General features: G+C 35.9%; 1 protein-coding gene across 4 annotated transcripts in view; it reads right to left on the reverse strand.

Moving 5' to 3' along the window:
- LOC139687680 (putative fatty acyl-CoA reductase CG5065) overlaps positions 1 to 26,855 on the reverse strand; it is a 41,060-nt gene that overhangs the window by 12,177 nt on the left and 2,028 nt on the right. For 2 of the 4 annotated variants that reach the window (XM_071584926.1, XM_071584929.1), the window contains exons 2-3: positions 5,908 to 6,275; positions 2,194 to 2,442 (exon numbers count right to left, since the gene is read on the reverse strand). In XM_071584926.1, coding sequence (XP_071441027.1) covers positions 2,194 to 2,442; positions 5,908 to 6,156 — 498 coding nt within the window. In that variant the 5' untranslated portion in view covers positions 6,157 to 6,275. Of the gene's footprint in view, positions 1 to 2,193; positions 2,443 to 5,907; positions 6,276 to 7,293; positions 7,318 to 22,324; positions 22,426 to 26,855 lie in introns of those variants that run through there. The other 2 variants (XM_071584927.1, XM_071584928.1) reach the window with 2 other exon arrangements.

Consider the following 26,855-nt stretch of genomic DNA (forward strand, 5'->3'; position numbering starts at 1 on the left):
TACGCTGACCACAGACTGATTGGTTTTTAATTTAATTATTTATCACTTTCTTTATGTATTGATTGATATTTTAAAGTTGATAAAATAAGGAGTCTCTATGAACCTTTTTCAACTGGAATGTTTGAAATTCATTACTTAAGGAGGAAATTTATACAAAAACGTATCTATTCTACATCGGCATGAAAATATTTTGGAGACTTTTTCCTTGTTCACGTTATCAAAATTTGCATCATTTAAGTTGACTGTGTGGTCTTTCAATTAAGTTATAATTTCATTAATAAGTCATTCCCTTACGGGATAGAAGCTTCCGAGAAAAGGTTTCTCTTTAGGTAACGCCAGGAAAATTACTCTTATAATAATTTCTTCCATGGCTTAAATACCCTTGCATACTTTTTTCACTTCTGTCACATTCAAACTCACTTATATTTGATTTTTTATTCCTGTTACTTCCAATGTTACTCGTATTGAGAGCCTTTTCAATCACATCAAACTATGGCTCTTAATCTCCCCTTTCCTGTCCTCCATTACCTTTTCTCTTGTGTATATTTGGTGTATTCACCCGAAATAATCCATGATGCTAACATGAGTGAATCATCGAAGTACATTTCTTTTATACTTATCTATTGCTGGTGTAATCAGTCTTCATTATTTCATACGTAGTCCACAAATTCCTCACCCTACCTCTCCCATTTAACTGCACAAACTCATGATCGGGCACCTCGTGTTTACTAAATCTTTTCCACATTTATACTTATCCTGCCAGAACCAAGATTCCCTTCTATGAAATTATGTGGGGAGGAGCACAATAATTTACTCTGCTGTCATTTATGCTGTCTAAATAAAAAATTAATTGTTTAATTTACTCCATATCAGGTTCAAAGTCAAAGGGAGACCCCGTGTATTGGGAAATATTGTTGCTTAGAATTCAAAATACATATTACTCGTTGCCCGACACTAATTTTAAATACCTATTGTCCCAAGATAAAATAATTATCGTAGGATAAGTTGCGCTCTCTAAATCAGTGCATTTATTTTAAAATGGAACATGATATTCATTTTCTTTGTGGGAAAAAGATTTAAAAATATTTCGTTCATGCATGAAAGAGTCTCCCAAACTTTAAGAAGTTTTCTAGGTTTGCTACTGCTCTACGCGTTCCAGACAACATTTTTATTGACATTTGCAAACATTTTAATTAATTAATCTATACTAACATTTTTCGTTAACATCCATCCAAGTTATTCCAAGATTAAAATTATCGTTTAGTGTTTTTGATAGGTTTTCGATGTCCGCACGCTAACCATATATATATATATATATATATATATATATATATATATATATATATATATATATATATATAATCCTCACCTAACACGGAACAACCACACACTATCATGAACCCATCTTTGGTTCCTCATATCTTTTAGCTCTCTTCATCCCGCTCAACATGCCTATTTTATTCTTAAGGCTAGCTATCCCAACGTCCTCCCATCACACAAAGTCTTCAGCAGTCCATCGCCAATCAAAATCCATCACCAATCAAAATGCACCAATCTTCATCAATCTTTCCTAAATTATTTGGATTTATCCCAAAACCCTCTCTTCTTCCCCACAATCCCTAGCAGCTCGTAGTATGCTTTTCTTTTCGTCCATTTTACTTCCCCACACCCACATCCGATAAATTCCAATCCACGCCTATCATCTTCCTTCATGGACCAAGTTTCCGTACCACACGAAACCATACTCCATATAAAATATTCCACAAGTTCATTTCCCTCTAATAGTAACGCTTAATTTGGCCTTCCTATTTCTCTAAATTTCTCTCTCTTACCTTCGTTGGTCCCACTCATTCCCATCCAATATTTATCATACTGATATTCTAATGCTCCTCTAATGGGTTGCACTCTTTTAGCTGGCTAGCTAACTGAAGCTTAATCATCCGCAAATAAAAATGATTTTATGAATTCTCCACCTATTTTCATTCCAGTCCCCAACTCTTCCCAGCACTATTTTTTACCTTTTACCATTTCCGCTGCGTTACTTTGAGATGTAAGATATGCTTTTTATATGATATTACCGCATGTCAGTAACCCGATAAACGTTATCTTCCCACATGTTCTCCTTTCTGCGTGATTTTGGAATAGTCCATCGATGATAGTTCACGTTCAACCCTGTTTCATTAATTTCCAAACCTCTAACTTGGGCATCTCCATTGCAAGCTGCAGCATACACCTGGTTCCTCTGGTGTTCAACAACACCGCCTGCTTTAGTGCAGCATCAAAACGGATGGTTGCGGCGCAATGGTACACGATGGACGTCTCAGATGTCACACGTGATCTGTCTTCCGCGGAAAGTCCCAAATCCTCCGCTTGTACGTCCCCCATCACCGCCTCCACTCGGCGTAGGGCTTCGGGGTGCTCGCTCTTCAAGCGGTCGAACAGCTGGAAGAAATGACGAAACAAACATTTAAGAGGGAAATGAACCGCGGAAGCCGGTTAAGGCTGATAAACCGGTTTGGCCGGCTTAAAATCCATAGGGGCACGCTTCGTGAAAATGCTTGATATTTAAGCCATCCCAGGAAAATGACCTACATTTCAAGTTTATATTATATTTCACTGCCGGAAATGAACCTTCGAAAATTAATGATCAGAAAAAATAAGTGACTTAATTAATTCATGGTTAATATTTTAAGTTGATGAGCTAAATTTTAGAACATATTTATGAATAACCTTTAAAATCATGTCTTCAATCATTTAATCGAATTTTAAACTTCCCTAGGCATGTATTATAAAGCAACATTTGTTGTTATGAATTTTAGTAACAGATAACAGTAATGCTATTTGTCTTGTAATAGTGAGTTGAAATCTTGTAAGGGCTCACTCAATTGATAAATCATAAATGACATCAATGATATCATTTATTCAGAACAAAAGTTATTGAATAATAGTTCTTAGGCAAGTTATTTTGATGATTTTCAACCTCTAACAGAAAATATTTTGTGATTTGCGTACTGTAATTTGCTGCTACAGGGTTAAGTAAATTTCATAATAATACAATCTTTGTTTATGTACATAGATAATTTAAGATATTTTTTATTGTATGGAATATCTAATATATAAAACAATTTTCTTTAGTTTTATGAAACACCGTCGAATTTTACTAGGTAAGTTTTTTGTATTTTATTTTTATATATATTTTTATAATAGGAGCGATATTTTCAATAGCATTCTTTTTCTAGCTATTAATGCTACTTGCTTAATTTTAGGAAAATTAAATATGAATTAGTCCAATTGGATATTTGACATAAAGCAATAAATTAAACAAAAATAACTCATATTTATTATTTGGAATGAACAATAAAAGTAATTTTATTCAACTTGCGAACTACAAGACCTTAGAGTACGTACGTAGTTTTCTTACTAGCCTCTGAACTTGAAATTAATTATCATGTGATAATTTGATCCTAGACACATTTCAGTATGAAGTTGTCATTTAAATTTAAAATGCATTAATTGCAATGATTAGGTTTTTATTTATCTACCAGCAATTCAGCTTGAACTTCAACTTCTGTTTTAATGTGAACCTTGCATGGATATTCCATTTCAATATTCTATTTTTCAACCCCTGAATTCGAACAAAGGTAATTTTAGGTCACAATGTTTCTATATTTCATGCATAAAAACTGGAAAATTGGAATCGAATGCATGGAAAATTTCATATTATATGTGTATTTTTCTGCAAGATATATATGTTAAATTTAGATGGATACCAATGATGTTTGAGCATGTACACAGCGTTTTAGTCACCATGTATAATTGAATAATGATAATAATATATTTCTTGAAATCAGATTTTTACGAAACAGCTATGAATATGAATTTCTGAAAGGTCGCCGTTGTGTTGCAAATAAAAAGAAACGGATACAAGGGTCGTTTGCTGTTGAAGAATTTGCATCTAAAATGCAGAGAAAAATAAATTTATTATGCCGCAAGCTATTATTGACATTACTAGAAAAGCTGTGTAATAAAGTAAATCACACAAGTAAATAAATATCTACCCCTCCTACTCTATGAATGTTGAGCGTGTTAATCCCTCTTCGGCAAATCCCTTTCTGTCTCTTTTAGTGAAATAAATTTCAAGTAAAAATTATCCTTAAAATACTATTGGCATTATTTACTATTTCTCTTTGGTTTGAAAATAATACGGAACGATTAACTTGCCGATAAAAGCACAAACCTCGTGAAATGAACCCATGAAAGTTTAGTACTAATTTACGTCCAATAAAAAATATCATTTTTTTCCAAAAAAAAACATAAAATGTTAAATAGCGTGGCCAATTTTTTTGCTGTAATTATTTGAATAAAAAATATATAAGGCTATATTTATATTATATTAAAATATATAAGGCTATATATATTTTTTACATGTGAAGTACCAGAAAGTACCCCCGATTGAACGTGCCCCGTACGCTCGATATGGAGAGAGATGGCACACTAGACTCTTCTTCTCCATTGTTCTCTTATTTATTCCTACAATGGAATATCCACTCTCGAAATTACAAATATTTTGCCCTCGGATCTATCATTGGACGTAGAGACTGTCATCACGCTTGAATATCATTTCTCTTTCATCATTGACACATCGCGCTTTTCCTTTAAAGTGGGTAAGTGTGATATGGTAACAAAAACGCTTTTCCTTCACATATAGATTAGGTAATAGAAAATAATAAGACGAAAAATATCAACTCCATTTAGGTGTTATTGCTGTCGTTAATATATTCATCACAGTAGAGTTCTGCTTTCCATAAAAGCGATAAGAGGCGTTAGAGGTAATGGGTAGAGATTAGCTAAGACAAGAGCATAAATATGAGTGGGTTTCAAGCGTAGATTTTGTAGAGTGGATTGTATATTCCTCGTATAGGCTTTCCTCCAAAAAGTCAAATCTATAAATGAGATTCATAAGGGCAAGATATTTATAACGAATCTTTATTTCTTTTCTTCATTACTTGCCATATTTAATGCTATTTTGTAATGAAGTGATATGGTATATCTGCATCTCACTTAGTGTTATCGATAGGTGAAATATTCTAGTGGTCTGCTTAGTTTAATTTTATAAAAAAATGAGTTCTCAATAGTTTAGTTTATCTGTTTAGAGTATTATCTGATGCGATGCTCGTACAGCTAACTTAGACTGGTTAATCAAGTTGGGTAACATGTATAATATCATAATTCAGTCTTCATGCTAGTAAAAATGATTGGAGAGCGATCGAAAACTGAAGTAATTTTAGTTTTGGTGGATAATTTGGTAGAGGTAGGATTTTCCTGGGAATTTTTTATTTTATTTTTTTCATTTAACGTTTTTACTGGGGCGAGTTTGAGATTTATTAGTCCCTTCTTCCACCTAACACCTCGTATACACCTATTACAAACATCCATGCCCTGGGCGGAGGAAATTTAACCTGGGCGGGCATGGAACCCGTGACCTCTGGGTTGGGAGGTGTGGACGTTACCTCGCCGCAACCGGGGCCGGCAATAAGGGGAAGGGTAGAGATAAACTCGTCGTCAGCATTAGCTTTCCCATAGTGGAATTCGCCAGAGGGTCCAAACACTAACGCCTCACCCGATGTACGGCGTACAACATACAGCGTGCTAAATCCGGGATTCAAACCCTGGCCCTTGGGATGATAAGACAGTAGAATAGTCACCAAATAACATGATCCACTTCTTAATCCATTTTCCGTCTGAAAGGCAATTAAGTGTCCCCTGAGAGGCAATGCTTGCAACTCCGTGATTATGTGAGCCAAATAGTTTTTAGCCACCGTCGAAATTCAGCCTAATCAGCGGGCTTCCCTTGATTATACCTTTCATTCCCTACTTCCGCTATCTGCTATGTCGGGCACGACTCACCGGTGACGCGAATATCTCGCTCATCCTTGTCTGCGGTTGCTTCCCTTTCTTGGGCCTCACGAGGAGCAGTATTCGGTGCACCCCCGGACACATCCGAAGGATCTTCTCCACGAGCACCTTACCCATGAACCCAGTGCCTCCGGTCACAAAAACAGTGCGCCCCACGAACATCTCCTCCACCCGGTTTGTCGTGCCCGTGGCCCTGTCCGCCTTCGGCATCGTCCCCGGCAACTCTCCCACCGGTGGCATTGCGGCGAATCGAACGGGGACGGTTTCCCTGGTTGAGTTACACTACTGAGACTGCTGAATCTTTGTGTAGGGGAGTGGGGACCGCAGGCTAACAGCAACCACCTCCCTGTCTGGTGTACCTGTTGAGGAAAAGAGAGAGACAAGACTTCAGTTACGTTTTGCGGCATCCAGGGTTTGAATTATAAGGCGAGAGGAGTGGACAGAAGATACTCTAGGTAAGGACAATCGAAGAAGAAAAACTGTAGACTTAATTATTGAAGTTCGAATGCAAAATCTTGTTCGATATCATATTCACTACTCCGATTTTTTAATTGGTTCTTTTGAATTGTGGAGCTATTTTACTATAGCAAGTTAACGCCTTAATTTGTTCTTAATTTGCGGACTTAGGGAACTTATTGCTATATGGTTCACGGCATGATAAAAATCAATTAAAATTACTCATGAAAAGGATCTTATTATGTTTATTATCAATTTTTTAAGCTATACTTAAGTGCTGATACTCGATAAGGAAGACAACCTGAATTGAATCCGTTTATTCGTCTTGGACATCTACATACTTTTAAAAAATACTTCATCAGTTAAATCCTTCTTCTGAATAACTGTAAACATATTATTTCACAATAAGCAACTTCCGTATCCCTTTATTCAAACCCTGTGCCCAATGATCTTAGACATAGGCTAATTTTAATTTTATTGCAGGGTATTGAGAGCTTTATTCCTATTCATAATATTATTAAAGTCATTGGCATTGTACCTTTAGCCAGTCGGTATTAACCAAGAGCACATGCTGAAATAGAAGGGCGTTATGACTTGAACTCAAAGGACTCCATATGCTAAAAGGAATGAAACGCAGCTTTTGGCATAGTAAACGTGCAAAGATATCTTACCATGCTACATAATTTATGTCAATAAATTCCTAATTTTGATTATTAATTACGTATCGTATATAATTCATCAAATAAATAATTTGAAGGTATTACATATGATTCTCGTACTCTTGCATACATAATAAAACTGAATTCCTATGAGTCAACGCTTCGAAAATGTCACCCCCTAAATTCTACCTCTCAAAACTTTTACAAATACAGTATCCGATAACTTTGTTCCCGCAACAACACCGATGAATGCCTTGCCCACCGAATTCTCGTGGATTTTCCTCGCCAGCATTCCGTAAGAAGACACTGCGGTCACATGTTCGCGGTTTAGGTTAAAGACATAATGCTGTCCTGCGATATGCTACACGACGCGCGGTAGTTCTATTGACCGCATTCCGATGCCCTCGGAAGTACCGTCTCCTTCTCCAGTCAAGCCCTAGCCTCGCATCTTCCTCCTTATCTGGTATGACAAGCAATCAACAGGCGACCATTATTACGGCGATGAATCGCAACGCGACGTAGAATGAAATGGCCGCGTTTCACTGGTGCATGGAGATGCACTTCGCTTTTGCGAGGACTACGCTAAGCCACTCCACTCAAACCGGTTTCCCCCACAGAGAGCAGGACTTCCTCCTTCCCCACCCTCCCCCGTCGCCTTAGTCCCTCGACGAAGGCAAGAATAGGAGCCGCTAATCGGCAGAAGTATTAGCATCGACTATACGGAAGTCGGTTACAAGGACGTTCGTGATTTTCTAGAGTTTGCATTCCACCGCCGCGGTTGTTACAACCGCCCGTGCCACATTGCTCCAGATGACCGGCTTTCGATGCGTTGTGGGCGGGGAGAAACATGCCAGCGAAAATTCCGAATGTAATATTTGTATAATACCCTATAGGCAGAAATCACGAAGTGCGTCGGAATATCCAGGGTATATATCTTTTTAAGGTTTTTCCTGCAAAATTACTTCTTCTGCTTATTTATTTTATTATATACGATATATACAAACATGACTTTACCATTTTTTTCTTTTTTATATCGATTATTATTTCCTCTTATTATTATTTTTGTTGTAATGTATTTGACGAAGGGTTACATGGAAGAAGGGTCTCAATTTCGTCCCAATAAAGACGTTTATCTATATATAATGTCTTTAAAGTAACAGAAATCACTCTTGTGTTACATACTACTTGGGAAACGTTCGAAATTAGTGGTGTATCTCTATTATCATGATTTCATGAGGGGAGAGTATGAAGTGTTCAAATCGTAATAACCTCAAATTGGGATATCTAAATGCTTTACCTTCCACTGAAAAATTTCGAATCTTTTGTAGCATAGTGCCAGTCAGTTATGAAACAATAAGCTGAAAACAGGTGTTTGCCAATAAGCTCAAAATTTCAAAAATACTTCGTTTCTTTTTAATTTTGCTTGGAAGAAATGTCCTAGAATGATCCTCGATATCAGTGAGGATCCATAATTGAATTAAATTTAAAGCAATTTTTTCATTTTGTTTTTATGTAGGCAGAGTAAAAAATAATGATACAAATTTACGTGTGAAATTAACTTATTTTATGTGCTGTTACATGTGGTGTATTTAATTTTCCAATTCAAATGCGCTGTAATTTAACTTGAAACTATTTTTATTTGATAAACCCTTACGTGTAGTTAGATAATTCTCTATGCAGTTAATAAGGTCAGCCCGCATATGCTTGTGGTATCCGCATTAGGGTAGAGAGTACCGCCGTGGCTGGCTACCCATGGGTAACCACGGCCTTATGACGTGAGTTCTCCTAGCGTGAATGATAGCCTAATTTTAATATGCGAAAGGAACTCTTCTTTAAAGCTAACTGGCATTGGAAATAGTAATTTTAATTTGAAGTGAGCATTCACCTTATAATTCCCAACAAGGTCACTAGCGTTTTATCGTTAGCTGCATTAAGAAACTCGTCGAAGTCTTTTTAGAGCAGTGCCACGACACTTGAAAATGAGTCTTAGATGTATCAAGGCAGTTCAGCGGTTCCAGAAGCAAAATTTTTTAAGGGCTGAATTTAAATTTAATATAATATTCCTCATCTTGTTTTATCATAGTAGAAATCCTTTCGAAATGTTACATTTAAAGAAAAGGCGTTAAAACCAAAACTTGACAGTGTCAAAAATCTTGAAAATATGTAAGAGGAATAATTCTGTATTTTTATTTTTGAATTTATGGTAATTACTACTCAACTATGCATGGAAAATAGGAAAACGTTAGTTGTAAGCGTTGTATACATATTCATCAAAATAAATGCAAAAAACACGAGGTAAAGACAGAAAACACCTAAAACGGACGGGTTCATTGTATACACATACGGATAATTAAATATTCATTTTTAAACGTTGTAATATCTAGTATATAAAACAGTATTAAAGAGTTTCACTAGTACACACACACATATACGAGGGTCATCCGGAAAGTAGTACCCGTTCGTGAAATAAAGACACAAAAGTAAATATTAACAAACATAAAAAATTTTATTTGAAAGAGGATACTTTAAACTACTTCTCAACATAATCTCCAAGCAAATTAAGGCATTTGTCATAACGTGTGACAAGTTTCTGTATTCCTGCTGCATAGTCCTTCGCCGCCAGCTCATTGAGATACGCGAGGGACCCATCTTGCACAAATTTTTGCATAATGCAGATGGTGTTTAACAATTTCATGAACAATTGTTCGAGAAACATTGGGAAAATGCTCACAGATGTCATCAATTGTGACGCGCCGATCGTTCCTCACGAATTCGTCAACTGAGCTCACCAGTTGGTCTGTAATGACAGACGGTCTCCCCGAACGCTCATCGTCGTGTGTGTTCCCCCTCCCCATGTTGAAGTTGCGACACCACCGCCGAACAGACGACTCGTCCATTACATTGTCTCCATACACCTCCTTTAATTGGCGATGAATATCACATGGGCGAACGTTTCTTGCATTGAGGAATTTAATCACTGCCCTCACTTCACAACTGGCGGCGTTCTCAATTTTTTTAAACATTGTAAACAATCACAGAAACAACACAGGCAATGCTAGCGTCACGCAACTTGGCTCAGAGAAGGCAGACAAGCCACTGAAGCTATCTGACCTCGTCCAGCGGCTACTCGCGTCGTCAGCACTTCATGCGGCACGAACGGGTACTACTTTCCGGATGACCCTCGTATGTAGTAGTTAACCTCTTTACTATTTTGTGTTGGATATTACAAGATAACGAAGTTGTTCCTGCCAAAGTTTAAATATTTTATAATTTTTATGTAAATAAACCGATCATAAATTAGTGAGGACGGTTGAATGAACCCTTGGACAAATAAATAAGTACTACTACTATTACTTATCGATTCTTTACATGTATTAGAAAAAAAAATTTGCTTGGTGGGTTAAATACAGACCCAATGTCGTCATCTTTTTGAATTTGTTACATAATTACCGAGAACTATGAATTAGGTCATAAAAGGCACTAGACCATATTCGGTGCACTTTTTTTCTCGTTACTATGACGTGTATACCTTTATGAGACATTGCGCCGGTCAGCTCCACAGGTCAGACCTTTCACTTTTTTTGATTCGTGAAAGTTGAATTTAGTATTCACCTTATATTTCCCCTGTATAAGAGAAAAATGAGAGCACGACGGTCGAAGCAACAAAAAGTGCTAGTATGTAGGTGTGTCTCAAAATTTACTTTCTCCAGCACCCAAATTCTCTTTTTACCAATCGAATTTTCACGGAGCAAACGAGTTTTGAATTTACCCAGAAAATTCGGCAACTCCGCACAGGGCAGTGCACAAAGGTCATTGGAGGTGAAAATGAGTTCAGAGAAACCTGAAATGTTGAAATAAATACATAACCAACTCATAGGTGTTTATTATATGCATGTGTGTTATCATCATAATTATCTTCTATCATTGAAGGAATGCTTCCATAAATAAATGTTTCGTTTATCTTTGGAAAATATTTTATATGCATGGGTATTTCAAATAAATATGACCCACTGGTGATAATGTGCAATCTGGGCCTCTCAGCCTGTTCCGGATTCGACATTTTTGGGACTCCCAACTCTTCCTGGGTCTTCTGAAATTTCTTCTTACTTCTCTTCTCGCCAGTCTTTTTACATTTCTTAATCGAAGGAATTCCCTCGGAAATATTCCTTTTTTACATATCTTTGAAATGGATCTTCCATTAAAACCTATTAGTTGTTACTGTATCGTTAATTTCTTGTCTTAGAGCTCTTCCCGAATCTATATATCTTTTATTCTGTCTTATCTGGTCTATAAATGATCGAAGAAATTGAAATTTTGCTGTTAAAAACCTGCTAGTAGCAGTTTTTTCTGTAATCAGTCTCCATTAGAGTAATTAATTAATCTCAAGAAATAGGATTTCTTAGCTTCGAATCTATTTTTGGGTAAGAGGTATGAATGCAGGATAGTCAAGGAGAAGACTTGAATGTGTCAGTAAGAAAAGTATTTTGGATGATTCGTTAATAATAGATTGTTATCTTCTGTATTATTTGCGAGAGACCGTAACAAAGATTTGTTGGCAGGGTTATGAAATAAAAGTTTCGGATTGGTGAGTGACTTCTCTTTCATAGCGGTTGTCCCTTTCTCTTGTGTTGTGTGCTCTCTTTTTTCAATTGTGTCACAAAAATTTAACAAACAATCGTCATTTTTACTTAGTTCATACCAAAAAATGATAATAGCCTGATCTTGCTGACATTTTATGACTATAATAAACAACGAAATAAGACGTGGATTTTGAATTAGTGGTCGAAAGTTCACCTTGCCAAGTGCGTCGTTTTTTCTTGTTTGAAAAGCTATATTTAAAGCTATATATAACTAATATTTTTACTAATTACCAGCATTCACAATACAAACTAATAAACAATTCTGCTACAGTAAGTCTCACCCGTGACTTAATGGAAGTACCTAGCATACACAATTGCTCTCTCTTTTCCACCAACGGAGTAATGTGGTGTTTTGATGGACAATTAGATTTCTCTTCTCTACCTCTAAGGGCCTATCATGGGATTAATATTTCTTTAAGATATTAAGGGGAAAGAATTAAACTTAATGATTTCATTGAGTAGGCACAGAGTAGCAACAACGGAAGTTAGGCGAGGCAAGGCGGCAAAAGCTAAATGCCTAAAGGAAATGAATATATTATTAACATTTTACAGGAGCTATTTTTTTGAAAGGTAGCTAAATAGTTCAAGTGTTTAAATTGTATTGTATTGCAAATCAGTAGTGCATTTGTAGTCGACACCACCATGGTTTCAACGATTGCTGTTTTTGGATGCATCATCACTTTTATGCACCAAAACAGGTCATCTAATTCTTTCTGTCACCCAATCGATAATTGTGCATAGATCACTTAAAAAAGTTACCTTTTCAGCATTATAAAACATAGATGATTTTTTCACGTGCATTAGGAACCCATTAGATGAGAAAATCAAGTTTGAAAACCTTTTGTGGGTATACTTTCAAATGTTAGGAATATTTTCAAATCATGAATTATTGCTGCATTCCCAACATATGCTATGCAAAAAGAAATTTCATTTAAAAAAATAGGATTATTTAATTCATTCTTTTTGGTCTATAACCTTTCTATTTTAATATGTTATCCTTCATATTTTTTACATTTCAAAAATCTATATCAATTTTGTCCATCGTTCAGATTAAAATAGAAAAAATAAAATGTAATATATCTGTACTAAAATCTTTGTTAAGTTTTCTGAACATGACATAGGAAGTGATTTTTGGTATAACTTCGTGGAACTACTTCCTGATAAAAAAAACTCGAAATAAGTAGTAATTCTACATTAAATACTTTGTTTTGAGGTTTAGTAATTATATAAATAAATGGGAATGGGAAGATAGAAACTTTCCGCCTCACCTTTCCATCTTTTCAAAAATTGAGCATACGAGTAAAACATCACCTAAAGATTAAATAATAATTTAGACTTCAAATTCTGAAATTATTACCAATCAAAATTTAGTTCCTTTCCGCATCTAGGCATAGCTTGATTTCGGAACATGATTTTCGTATTCATGAGAAGTATTCTTGAGACATCACCTGCCATCGTTAATATGCATCATTCTCGAAGCGAGAGTTAAACAGATTCAGTCAATCCGTGACTATTTTTTCATCAGCTAATTGAAAGTTTGACTACTGTTCCTATTCTCTCTGTGCGCTACGCTTTTAAAAGATGCTGTCTGTAAAACGGACAGATGAACTCAAGGAGTCCGATTTTGTATAACAATGCGGGCGCTTAGTGAAGCAATGAATGCCTTCAGACCCAGGGAGGCGATCTTTTATGCGTTGCACCGTATACTCCATCGATGTAATCGTGAGGCTCGTTCCGATTGCGTAAACCATTCATACCAACGGTACCAGTGCTTAACCGAAAGGCGACAGAGAAAGGTCATTCACCTTAACAATCCACTTTTCAACTCAGTGCCTCCTCTATGGCTATGAATATTTATATTTCTTTCATTGACTCAGGGGGCAAAATGACAGGGCGGTGTGCCGAACGTGACAATGGGATTACCTCCCATTGATTTATTTTTTTCCGGGCACTCATTTTTTTGTTTCAGGGCGAGGGGAAGGGGAGCGAGGGCTGAAGGGGAGGCTATGAAGACACGTTTCGTGATGGAGATATGAGAGAAGTGGGAGAGAATGTGGCTTTGGTTTTGGGAAAGCAGAGTAAGGGGAAGTATAAAAAAAGGGGAAGAAACAAAACAAGTTTTCCAATCCCGAGGAGCGGTGGTGATTTCGGGGGCGGGTAAAACCACGGCAGACTCTGTGTTTGGCAGGTATGAAATGCGTCTCTATGCTCAAAAAATCGTCCAACCAGAATCGTGATTTTTTTTATAGGCTACCGATGTGGAAATGAGACATTCTTGAGATGTGAGAGGGGTAGGGAATGAAATCCGCTGACGTCGTTGGGAAATGCCGACATCGTTGCATCTGTCGCAATTGAAGACTGCTCTTAACGATAGAGGAGCGAATCGGCGCTTATGTGCATTGGCTGTGGTGATGAAGATTATCATGCTCATGATTAACTTGAGATGAGGTATACACACGGAGGCTTAGGATTCTTACGTAGCCGGGGGAGAGCCGACTGTCGCTGCGTTTCTGCAAGGGATCACTCTTTAAAGTGCTCTATCATTACTTTCCCCTCGCCGTTGTTCTCTCGGCAAGCCAATTGCAACACCTTCCGTCACTATGAGAATGTTCTTGGAGGGTTTGAATTACTACCAGACTTAGAAGAAGAAACATCGAATTTTCTGTTTTCACAAGTTGAGTGACACCCACTGACTTCCTGATGACTCTGCCCTTAATCGAAAGCCTCCAGATCATATTCTCATAATGGTTTCTCTTTATTTCGGTTTGATTAAGGTGCATAAAAATAAGAGAGTACTAATTGTACAGCCTACAGGAAGTCGTAATCATATTCAGCACGATATTATCAATAGTATTGACAGATATCGAAGAAGTGCTGAATTACTTTCCTATCTAAAGTTTTCGATAATAAATTATTTTATGCAATAAATAGAGTTGACTTTCACAAGAACTTCATATTAACGGAAATTAGGTATCTTATGAAACACAGTAAAATTGTCAATTGTTAATAATTGTAATTTGAGTTAAAAATACAGGGTAGTGATTAAAAAATTTTGTTTAAAAATTGTACAAATGACAGGTTCCTGCAATAATGCTACTTGCTAAGAGAATGATGAGAATATTAAGTATTTAGATTTATCATGTAACAACTACTAAGTAAATAAAGTTCAATATTTAGAATCAGTAGATTTTAAAACATGTACTGGTTAGGAAATATTTTGGTGCTGTTAGAGGTACTGTTTAGTAACAGTGTACTAAACACTGGTACTGTTGGTATAAATGATTGACGCAATGGGAGCGGACCTCACCATTACATAGGATGCTTTTGTATGAAGATATGATTGTGAAATAAATATCTTCCATCGATCTTCACAATACAACAGCTTAGATTCCAAAGAATTAATATCAATGATTGACATATTCACTTCATTATAATTATTACATTTCCAAATGAACTCTGAGGCAACATATTTATGGCACCTATTCAAGCAATACTGATTTTTTCGAGTTGAGCAAGTAATGTTTGAGCAGGTATCAATGTGGCGTTTGAATAATGAAAGCCATTTCCTCTTCAGGTATTATTACCTCGAATAGTTGCGGACCGCGTTCCTTTTATGTTGCCCTAGCACTTATTTTAGTGCCAACAACTTAAATCTTCGTCTTGGTTCAGTTGAGCAACTTTTGAAACAATAAGATTCATTAATAGATTTCAAGAGGTCTTTACGAGAAACTGGGCGAGCATGAATAAGATTAGTTAATTTATTTAATCATCTTTATTTGCATTTTACACCTCAGATAAATGAAGAAAGCCTCATTTGAATCATTTGAGGTTAGGGGTTGCTATGGAAACATAAGGCTTAATCGGTAATTTTGCGTACTCCACTGACGTCGTAAAAACCCCGCAGTACATAACGTAATACCGGCGATTAATAAGGAAATCACTTTCTTTTGACCCAATTCCTTTCGCTGAACTGTTTTTAAAGTAGTGAATGGGTTTGCTAAACATTTCCTCTCTCATTGTCTTTTTGACGAGCCTACTTTCTCTGCCACTAAGGGTGGCCGGTGGGGTGTTAGGAAAACTGCAAGGCCTCGGATGATTGCTAGAGTGCGGTCTATTGCGATTGAGCTGACTTGAAAATTCATGCGTAGCTAAAAGAAAACTTTTGCGATTAAACTGGAAATGAGGAATGATTAAGCGAATATGCCGATGAAGCGAGGAGCTGATGGGAAAGACTAAATGAGTTCTTTCGAAACAAATGCGTAATGATGTTGACGTCAATGACTTGGTGCGACGTCTTTTGTTTATCTCTCTCTCTTGCATAGTACCACCTTGACCCTCCACCTTCTCTTCTCTTTGCGTCGTTTTCCTGCAACCAGGTCCTCTGCCATTCTCTTTGTTGGCTGCTTTTCCATTTCAACGTCATTTTCATTCCATATACTTTTCTCTGGTTTCGCGGCTGGTATACATGGCATACCATCGCACAATATATATACACACACAAAGCATACATATTCTTTAATTTGCTAGGGACAGCCCATATAGTACGTCACATTTGAAGCGGAAGAAATGTGTCAGTTGTAAAGTGGGGAATTGCAAGACATGAGGCGTCAAGCCTCAAGCTGCACGACGAATATCATTAGACCAATGAAATGATCTACTTTTATAATCTAATGCTTGGATAGGGAGAGGGACGATAGCCAATTATAAAATTGAATATACGTCAAATTAAAAGAAAAAATGTAGACAAGATAAATGGTAAGGGGTGACGTAATATTTGTGGAAGGTTGGAAACTTGCAATAAAAATTACGTGGTGGCAGAGGTCGTTTGGAAAGGCATAGGTCAAATAGCATGCTACTTGGATGAAAGATAATTTTTTACGACCGTCATTATAAAACTCCATCTGCCCTTGGTCTGCTGATAAAGTCATTCACATATATTTCCTCCATTCATGCCTGAGTCTGTATTCATTTTAAGAGGAATGTGATGACTCAAACAGAAGTATCTTGAAGATATTATAAAATTAGCTGTGGGAATGCTTCAGATAGGTAGAATGAACAATACTCTTTTTGCATGTCTACTTTACCCTACGGCGTCTTAGTGCACTTATATGGCCTTCATTTTGGGAGTTGATCCATTCTTGCCCGTAATCACCAAACCTTTTAATTTCAGAAAACGTTAAAAAATAAACTAAATGCAGAATATGTTTACACGTGTTTAACACGCAGTTTTCAAGACATCCCAAAGGACTTTATATTTATGTGATATTAATAGTTTACACGAAACAGCTTTTGATAATTGCAAGTTTTGCACAACGCTACTGTATTTTTTCCATCAATGTGACATCATAAAATATTTTTACTTTTACCCTTTAATTTACCCATTAATTGTTGATATGTAAATTTGAAGAGGCACTGAGAAAATGCGATGGATAGAGAGGATCACAGGGGAAGGAATTTTAGGTATAGACGGGAAAAGAGAGGAAGTAAGTGAGGTAAAACTCAATCATAATGGAAAAGTTGCGTGGCAAACCTTTTGAATGTGATTGCTATTGTGACGGCTACAACACAGGGGAGAATGTTATGTGAGCGGGGTAAAAGGAGAAAAAGAATGTGCATCCTGGACGGAAGAGGGGGAACAAATTTTTGGACAAGCTGGTTCGGAGGATATGATATTTGTTGCGCAAAAAATCGAGGTACACACCTACCCGAGGCAGCGGTATGGATAGGAGGTGATTTTGAAAATTAGTCCTACAACGAGGAAACGACTCTTGGTCGATTGCTCACTCTCGCACAGACTAGCGCACGGAATTAGGCAACCTGGTGATCGAGATTTTGTGTTTTTAAAGCCAGCAATATTAGAGTGTGGTAAACGGAGCATGACCTCTAAATTACTATAACATTGTTTGCTGACTCATGCATCTATGTATGACTTATGACGTATATTTTGTCAACGCATTAATTATACAAAATTCATATTCCTTCAAAATATTGCTCAAATTTTAATATTTCACCTGCTGAAGTTTAGATGGAGATCTCATTAAGTCTCATACTTTTGTGATTTACTTGGCCATCCTTTTTCTTGAGAATTTGATCTCTCATTCGGCCTATAAACCACTCAAAAATAATTGAAATCCATTTTTTGCCTCACTAATTTTTACTTTACAATCTGGAATGACTAATAAACTAACCGCTCAGGTTTTTACTACGGCAAGCCCTCCTCTTCGTGTTTTCACGTTTCCTCAGTATTTGGGAAATTGGGAAGCACTGGTATCAATGGTCAACTCTGTCTCCCCCTTCCCCACTGTTCTTCACGATTATTTCTCTCATTCCCTAAATAAACATGATCATGAATAGTTAACCGAAATTTAATTCTTGAATGTTTATAGCGGAAAAGTTTTAAATGGGGATTAGGATGTTGCGGTGGCCAATTTACTGGTTTTCAACCGAGAGGGCCTGAGTTTGGACCCTGAATATAGCAGAGATTTTTCAGTGGTATCCCGATCCCTACTTGAGATTTGTGAAGGGAACTTTGAGTGAGTACTCCGTCCGTCAGATGGGACTTAAACTGCGGACCCCTTGGTGTCTTTCGTTAAGAGTAGGCCAATGCCAGCGCCAGGTTTCTCTTCACCCTCTCTCCTTTCCCATCCATCCCTAATGGCGCATATGACCTCAGCTGCCGGTCGACTACCCTAAAACTACTGCTAAATTTTTAATTTAACATTTAAATGTTTTAAGCGGCTGTAAGTGTAAATTTTTCCATCTAACGCCTTTCTTTATACTAAGGTAGGCTTGGCGAGTTCATACGTACTTTTATTTTGAACGGAAACTGTGCACCTAAGGTAGAGTATCGAGAGAAATCAACGTTTTAGCTGGACAAGAGATTAGAGTAAGACCTGGTTATATCTTAATGGTTTATGGAATTGTAATAGTAGAAAAAAGAAATAGCTCTCTGTATTTGTGGATTTGAACTCGATTCATCAAACTATATTACTTGGCAATGGGTGAGACGTGGCTCAATATAAAACCAAAGGAGAAAACCTTCAGATTCCCATTCCAGGTCACTCTTCAGGCACATGGTACCCCACAATTCTTATTGAACGGATGTATAATCCGGTTATACGAAGGCTGCAAACGAAGAGATTACAATATCTATGAATATATAATATAATTCATTCATAACCTGTTCGAAGTTCCACATTTAATATCTGAATGCGAGATATGTTACTTCCCTGATGGTTATATTAGGCAAGTAATGGACATAATCAAAAAGTATACGTTTAATATGTTACTTGCATATAGAATTTTTAAAGCGATAGTAAGAAATAATTAAAGTATTGATGATAAAGAAATATTCTGGGAGAAAATATTTTGAAAGAAAGTTGTCACGGTGTGGTGAAAATTTCGTCTCGTGCTGTCCTTTCGCATGCCCTAATTTACACAATTTTACTCCTTACTGATCAACGTTTCCTAGTTACTGGAGTGAAAAAAAAATAATTAATTACAAGTGCTAGTTAAAAAAAAATGAAGGAAATTATTTTAAAAACGCCAAAATCTCGCATTGTTCATATCTCCAAATTATCGACTTAATGGGGGTTGAAGGTGACACTTTTGAGATCAAATGATTAGCATTTACTCTCTTGCATTGACCATTTAAAATAATTAAGCATTAGCGTAAAGTTTCATAGAAAATTTCTCTCCTCATATTTCCATTTGGCAAACCACAAATATGAGGAAATTAGCACTTACAATATTATTACTAAGCAAAAGTACAGAATTCACAACAAGTTTCAAATAATTTTGATTACTAAAGCCGTTCGATGTAATACTGTAATCTGTGGAAAATGAAAAATAGTGTGGCTATTACAACTCGTAATGGGACCAGAGTCGAAATAATTGCTACGATTGAGGTTTGAAAGATTTAGCATCCATGCTCAATTCTGCGTCAAAAAATTGTCGACAAAATCGAGCATGAAACCACAGGTATTCCTTCTTCATTTACGCGGTAATCCCAATCATCCCTCCGCGACAGTATCGACTCCGTCTGGACGCATCCACTAAAAACCAATGGTTCCTCCTCCTGCGCACCATAATAGGAAAATCCCGTTATCCTGTCACTATCGCTGCGTCGCGATGGTGCGAATCCAGCTAAATGCTTGAGAGGTCCCCACTGGTTTGTGAAAATATTTAGGAAGCGTCCGAAACCTTCCTCTTTACCTTAGGCTGCATAAAAAAATGTAACACGTACATGATTGACAGAGACCCTATAGCTACAAATAGGATGCCATTAGGTATTGATTTTTCGTTCTTATTTAATCTAAACTGTTCCCTTGTACTTTATTGCGTACTCTGTGATCTCAATTTTAGAAAAATACCGCCCCCTTTTTATTGTAAAGTGATTTTTTCGTGGCGTCATTTTAGTTAATTGCCCATACTTTGTAGAGGAATCATGAAATAAGGGCGATTTGATTGAATAAAATCCACTTATATGGAAAATTTAACATAAAATATGGCAAAATTATTTTCATTTTATAAAAGATAAACAGGACGTTTTATAATTGTTGCACAAAAAACCGGAGCAGGATACATTTAGTAATGCATTTTTCCCAAATTTTCAGTTATTTAGGTTATAAGAGTTTTTAAGCATCGTTTTAAGCCCTTTCAGTAAATACAAGTATAACTGGGTTTCTTACTTCTTTGTATTTTCAACATTGGACTGCTCTTCCATAGTCTGTGTTTAATTTTTTTCTCTGTAACAAGATTGAATTACTATTAGTAATATTATACCGAATTTAAATAACTGAACTACCATAAAATTGAATTTAAGTATCAATTTTCAAGTCAATCCTCATAGTTTTTTAATCGTAGGCCACCTTGAAGCACTAACATTTTTATAACGTTGTGCATCGTTTTTTGGGCCTCCTTGAGGCTTCTTATAGTTCCCTCATTTTTCGTTGCCTACAAAAACGGAACGTAAAATTTAAAAGATATGAAATTAACTAATATTATTTATACTTTCTTCATATGCTAAAAATATAATCGATAGTTGAGCAGGGCTACATTTTTTTACTGAAGAGTGTATGTAGTCTGCAAATTTCTCGATGGCATCACATTTCTTTTGGAAAATGAAATGTATACATCAATCATGATTTTTAACATATGACATACCATTTGACTGTACATCTGTAAGTATAGGACAATTTAGACACTTTTTGGGTTATACATTACTCTCCTTATTAATTACGTATCTGCATCACAAATATTACTTAAAATAATTTTTCTTAATGATTTATTGGGAAAAATTATGTGACCTCTAATATTCGATCATTCGATCTAAAATATTTTTACAAAGACAATATATGAATCAAAATTTCTTAGGTATATTTTCTTTAATAGTATATAAATATCGAAATGTATGAATTTTCAAGAACAGGTGGTAGAATAAATAATGTAGGTTTTATAATATGAAACTTATTCCATGACTAGCACAGAGGTTATAACTGTTTAAAAAACATTAGAATTCTACTAATCATAGAGACTACTACTATTAAATGCTTTGCTTTTCTAAGTAATTTAAACCTAGGTAGTTTTTTCTTAGCAATTAAAATCTTGGTAGAAAAGATTGAAAACATATTTCCAAATATCGCGGACTAGTGCACCTTGTCCCTATTTATTAACCCAGCACGGTAATCAACCCAAAGAATGGATTCGATAGTTGAGAGCAGAATTCACCCAGTACTTAGTTCAACGGTATGCGAAGTACACATGCTAGAGGTAGGAGGGCTATTTCTTTTTTCTGTGCCGTCTGTGGTTGCCCGGGAAGATCTCGTACTCGAAAAATTACACGCTGTGATTGAAGCTGCGTTTACCCAAAGACGTCACCTTGAATCGAACGCGAGCCATTCCCAGTGGCCTGGAACTCTATCCATTGGAATATAATACTCCCAATTAATTATCATAATACATTAATAACAATATTTTACGAATAATATTGCTTCACAAGACATTTTTGAAAAATGTTACTGTCAGTTGATGGATACTATCCTTTGCGGAATGAAATCCTGTAAAATCTCTCCCGCGTCAGTTAAGTCGCAACAAAACAGTTTAAAAGTTCAGGCTTCTTCAGGTGAAATCATCAACAGTAATTTTCATCTCAATACTTCAGCTGGATTCGCGGGAAAACGTCACCTGACAATACGGAAGAGGCTCCACATTACAGAATTCATAATGGCTTTGTGATAACCTTCCCTCCTGTACACTTAAAATTTAATTTTGATGTCACTCACCACACCCTCAGAAAGGGTGATGATTTAAGTAATGAAAATTACGTTATTAGATTCTATTAATAATATTTCATAGTTCATGACCACCTACTACAACCGTGGCCTTTGCGAATCGGAAACAAATCACCCACGTAACATTCCTTTTGTAAAGGGATAAAAAACATGTAATTTTGCACAGAGATAGTTTTTCAATGCGCGGGAGACTCTGTCCAGCTTAAAACCTTAATTTCCGCGCGATAAACAGGTAGTATGAGTCGCGCGTTGGAATCTTTGCACTCGTCATTACGTGAAACTCGAGCGTTGAAGTCACCGGCTGAGAGAAACTGGAAATATTTGAAGAGAGTAAGAAACGGAGAAAAGCATTCCCACTCACCCCTTTGAAAACTGCCGAGTCAACTCCAAAGTCAAATAGAAGTTGAAAAGGTGGAATCCGAGGGCACTGAGGCGTTGGGCGTGGAAGACACGACGGGTGCACTAAGAATGAGTGTACCAGGACGGCCGAGGCGAGGTGAATTCCTTGAGGAGTGGAACAAGAGGGAAAGTTAAGGGGATCCAGGGAAGGAGTGTGAACTGGAGGAGGATATGGCGAAAGATATAATGGTCATGGAGGGGTCTCTCCCCTCGCGCGCCTAAGTAGGAAGCTGTATAGGGACTGAATTCTTTTAGATGGAGTGAAAAAAAGGAAAATTTTTGGGTGAAACTATTTGATTAGGTGTTATTCTTAACTTAACTAAAAGATGAAGAGTTTTAAATATAGTTTTGACTCTTTTGCTATTAAATTCTATGAATACCCGCTATTAATCTTTGTAAACTCCCACCTTGTGTTCATTGAATACGTATTTGGACCGGAGTTTTGGTATAATAGCAACTTCTGTTTTTACTGAGAAGGAAAAGGAGATTCGAGATATATATTGATTTAAAATCTAAAGGAGAATGAATTTAATCATGGATCATATTAATACATCCAATGCATCAAATAATGAATATCATGAGGAATATAATTTAAACGGCGTTTTCTTCTAAGCAGAGGTATACTATTAAAGGCGTGATTACTTTATACTGCTTATGGATATCGTGAACGAAAAAAGGTTACTGATAGAGCATTAGTTGATGCAATAACAAAGAAGGTTTTCGTTGTTGAACTTACATTTTCAACTAAAGCATGGAAAATTGTACACCGATCGGAATGCGAAAATAATCATTGATATCCTGAATGAAAGACGAAGTTCGGTGTTGCTGACAAAATGAAGGCAATGAACGAGAGAAAGCAATAAGAATTAAGAAAGAAGGCCATTTTAAGGGCAGGGAGGAGAATGGCTGGAAGGAGAGGGATACACACGACTGCCTCCTGCTTGAGTGAACAGACGCGTGAAGAGCGTGCGGAAGGTATGACGCATATATCCAGCATACGGCCATGGGTGGTTACTAAAGGATCGTGCTTTTCTTGTGTTTACCCAACCTTGGAGAAATTTGGTCTAGAGATCTCTTGAAATTGTGCAATGCCATTTAAACTTCCAGAATCTCATACATGTCCACGGATTTTCATAACTTTCCTACGATCTAACGTTCTTTTCACCTCATAAGTCAATTGAAATAAAAATCGTAATGAGTCGTTTTTATAAAGATGCATAATGCCAATCAACTCTATTATAACTCAGTCAACTATCGAGAGCTGTACATATCATGGCTACCAGTACATATCTTTTCAAAAATGGAAAAACATTTTTCTTTTCCATAGTGTGGGTCCTCCAGAGTCACTTGGCTTAGTTTCAAAGTGTACTCTGATGACGTGTCTTATAAGAAGTACTCTCATTGAAGCATGCGGATATAGAATATGGCCAAATAATTGTGGGTAATTAGCTAGAAATCTTTAAAAAATAATATAACTTTGTAAAATCCCCAACTTACTAAATTAGTTTAACAAACTAATTCTAATTGAATTCTCTCCGAAAGCCTGTTTTAAATGCAGCTTGTGAAGTATGCTCTACTGAATAGTTAAATGACGGTCCATGATGTAGTTAACATGACTTTATATACCCAAAGAACTTATGTTTAACTAACCGGACTAATGATAATTTAATTAGGGAACAAGTAGAGTTTGCCAAACTCTAAAAGTTCAATTTAACTCAAGGGCAATAACATACCTCTAATTCGGTATCAAAGGAAATTAACTGTGATAGTGCTTTTTAATCAGCTACAAATTGGAAGAGAAAAAAATCTTAGGTGAGCACGAAACTATGATACTAAGAAATTCACGAATTCGGAATTTGGGAAATTACATAAGTATTTCATTTATAAAAGTACTATATTATTGAAAACACTTTGGTAAAATTTCTAGGTTAATGGTTATAAGGTGTTTGACAGCACTCAAAACCACAGCGTAACTCCTCCGCAAATGAAATTCCTCGGTCTTTTTGAGTGCTTGGCCTTGTCTTTCCTTTCTTTGTGAAGTCTTCCGCAATGATAGAGTGAGAAGTTTTAAGCACTACCCAGGGCTAAAGTGGAAACCTTCCGGTAAAAGTCTTTACTCAGAGACACCTTGGGCTAGTTTTTCACCGTTTACAACAGGTTAAATACACGTTTTTCTACACTCTTCAGGCATACTCAACGTATGACCTAATATTGTCTTAAGCAAGAAAATGTTTTTTTGAGAAAATGAGTAGAAATAATACTATATTTACCATCAAAATTCATTTTTGTGGGATCTATGCGCTTATATTATCCAGATTAAAGAATATGAAAATATAGGTTTGATTAATTATTCATATTATAACACTATCGAGGCTTGGTTTATCACTCATACTAATTATACTTGCTTTTTCCAAGGAGACGGCAGAATCAAAGTCCTTGATAAGGGGCGTATGATTTTGATGGAGAAAATGTCTTGAATTTGGTCACAATTATTACCTATAAGTAGAGTAGTATATATATTACAGGCAAGGTTGTGGTTCTTATATATATATATATATATATATATATATATATATATATATATATATATATATACTCTAAATTAGTCAGTTCGTCGGAAAAAAATTAATAAATAGTTTTCTCAGATGAAATAATTTATACTTATCGTGATTATCGAAGGCTGTTCAAAATATAACTGATCCAAAAAACTTTGCGTAAACATATTTTTAAACATTAAAACTTTCGCAGAGCAGTAAGCCAATAAAATAAACACTAATTCTTGCGGAATAAAGATAGAAGTTAGTCCAATCTTTTGTGAATTTAATATCTCTGAGCCTGTTTTTCTTTATAGGATTTGACTATAAGAGGACAAAAAAAATATTTTTAGTCAGGTTAAAAGATCTTAAAATTCAATATTAGGTCGAAACTTTAAAGCTTGCACAGCAGTATTCTTTCATCGCTCACACCCGGCTACTTAATTTTAACTTTCTGTGTGGAGAAATTCCGTTTCCAAATTATAAATAAAATGGTAACGAAACCCTTGCAGTTTGAAATTTTCTATACATTTATTGTTTTCTAATTTGCATATCCTCCAAAGACATAAACAATTAGTGACAGAAATGGTCCCTTACGAGATGAAGAAATCTCTTTTGGGATATAATCAAACATGTACTTAAGAGTTCATTAAATGAGTTTTAGTCGTGGAGAAAGCCAGAGCTAATTGGCAGTGAGTTATATTATCACCACTTTAAACTTACTTATAAAAAATTTTACTGGTTATATTATTGAATAAATTGTTTTTACAATCATTAAAACTATCACAGGCAATGAAAGAATATAACAATGCTTAACATGAATTGAAATCTGATTATTTCCAGCAAGGTCAAATTTTGAATATTCTATGGAATAATAAAATTGAAGGATCAGTTCACTTCTACTTCTGTTACTCATTCTTTCAGTAAGTGTTTCTAATTTTAAATCATATTTACAATAACGTGTGACTCTATGCGTGTATACTATATAATAGGGAATCATTGACTTTATTTTTTTTTTCAAATGATTAATACAAGAATACCCTCCCTTAGGCAATCTTAGTCAAGTGGGCTACGTACACACCTGCAAAACTCAAGTTATTTAAGCAAAGTGTTTAGCCTTCATTTATATTCCATCTATGAAATATTTGAAAGTTAAACCTATTGGTTCCATCCTAGGAAATCCTTATAACGAGTGAAAAGAACCTAATGACGACCATAATAGGAAACTAAAATCACCCATAACGACTGGCAACTGGGTGAATAAAAGAGAAAGAGAACCGTTTTTTCCTGTTTTGTATCTTAAGGTATTTATGGAGGAAATTTTATTCCAGTTTTTGATTGAGTTCCAAAAAATCGCTAGTATGAAAATCAGCCTGTTTCCTATTTCATTTTATTCTAATGAAACTGAATGTTTTATAGTTACCAAGAGCCATGCTAAATAGCAAGCAATGCTGCGTAAATTAACGGAATTCCTAACCCGATTTCGAAAACGCCAAACTCGCTCCAAATTTACCTTCCGCATTTCACACACTCAAAATTTTGTTTGGTCCGGGTCGATGAAAATTTGGCTCTAAAACAAGATAATGTGGGAAATGTCAAACAACAGAATCTGAATTTTGGATGGGATTGCTTTTCGTAGCTTGCTGGAAGAAAAGGGCATTTTTTTCTCGAGAAAAATATGCCCTTTTCCTCCGACTTTTTTTACTCACTTTTTTATCATCGGCTATGGTAAACACCGTTTCCCTGGTCTATCCAATATTAGTAATATCCCTTAAAATCCTAGTAATCAAAGTTCAGTATTATGGTTCATCGTTTGGTCAAATGTTTTGCAAAGCAATCATCAAAAATCATCCAGATCATGTGTTTATTATAATGGTTTATTTTTATGATAATAGGTCAAAATCATGATAGCTAGCAAAATAAAGGATATTTCTGCGTTCTTTATGACTTAAGATCAAT

This window comes from Hetaerina americana, unplaced genomic scaffold (assembly GCF_022747635.1).
Source record: "Hetaerina americana unplaced genomic scaffold, ioHetAmer1.1.p SCAF_2, whole genome shotgun sequence".
In the NCBI taxonomy this organism is placed as follows: Eukaryota; Metazoa; Arthropoda; class Insecta; order Odonata; family Calopterygidae; genus Hetaerina; species Hetaerina americana.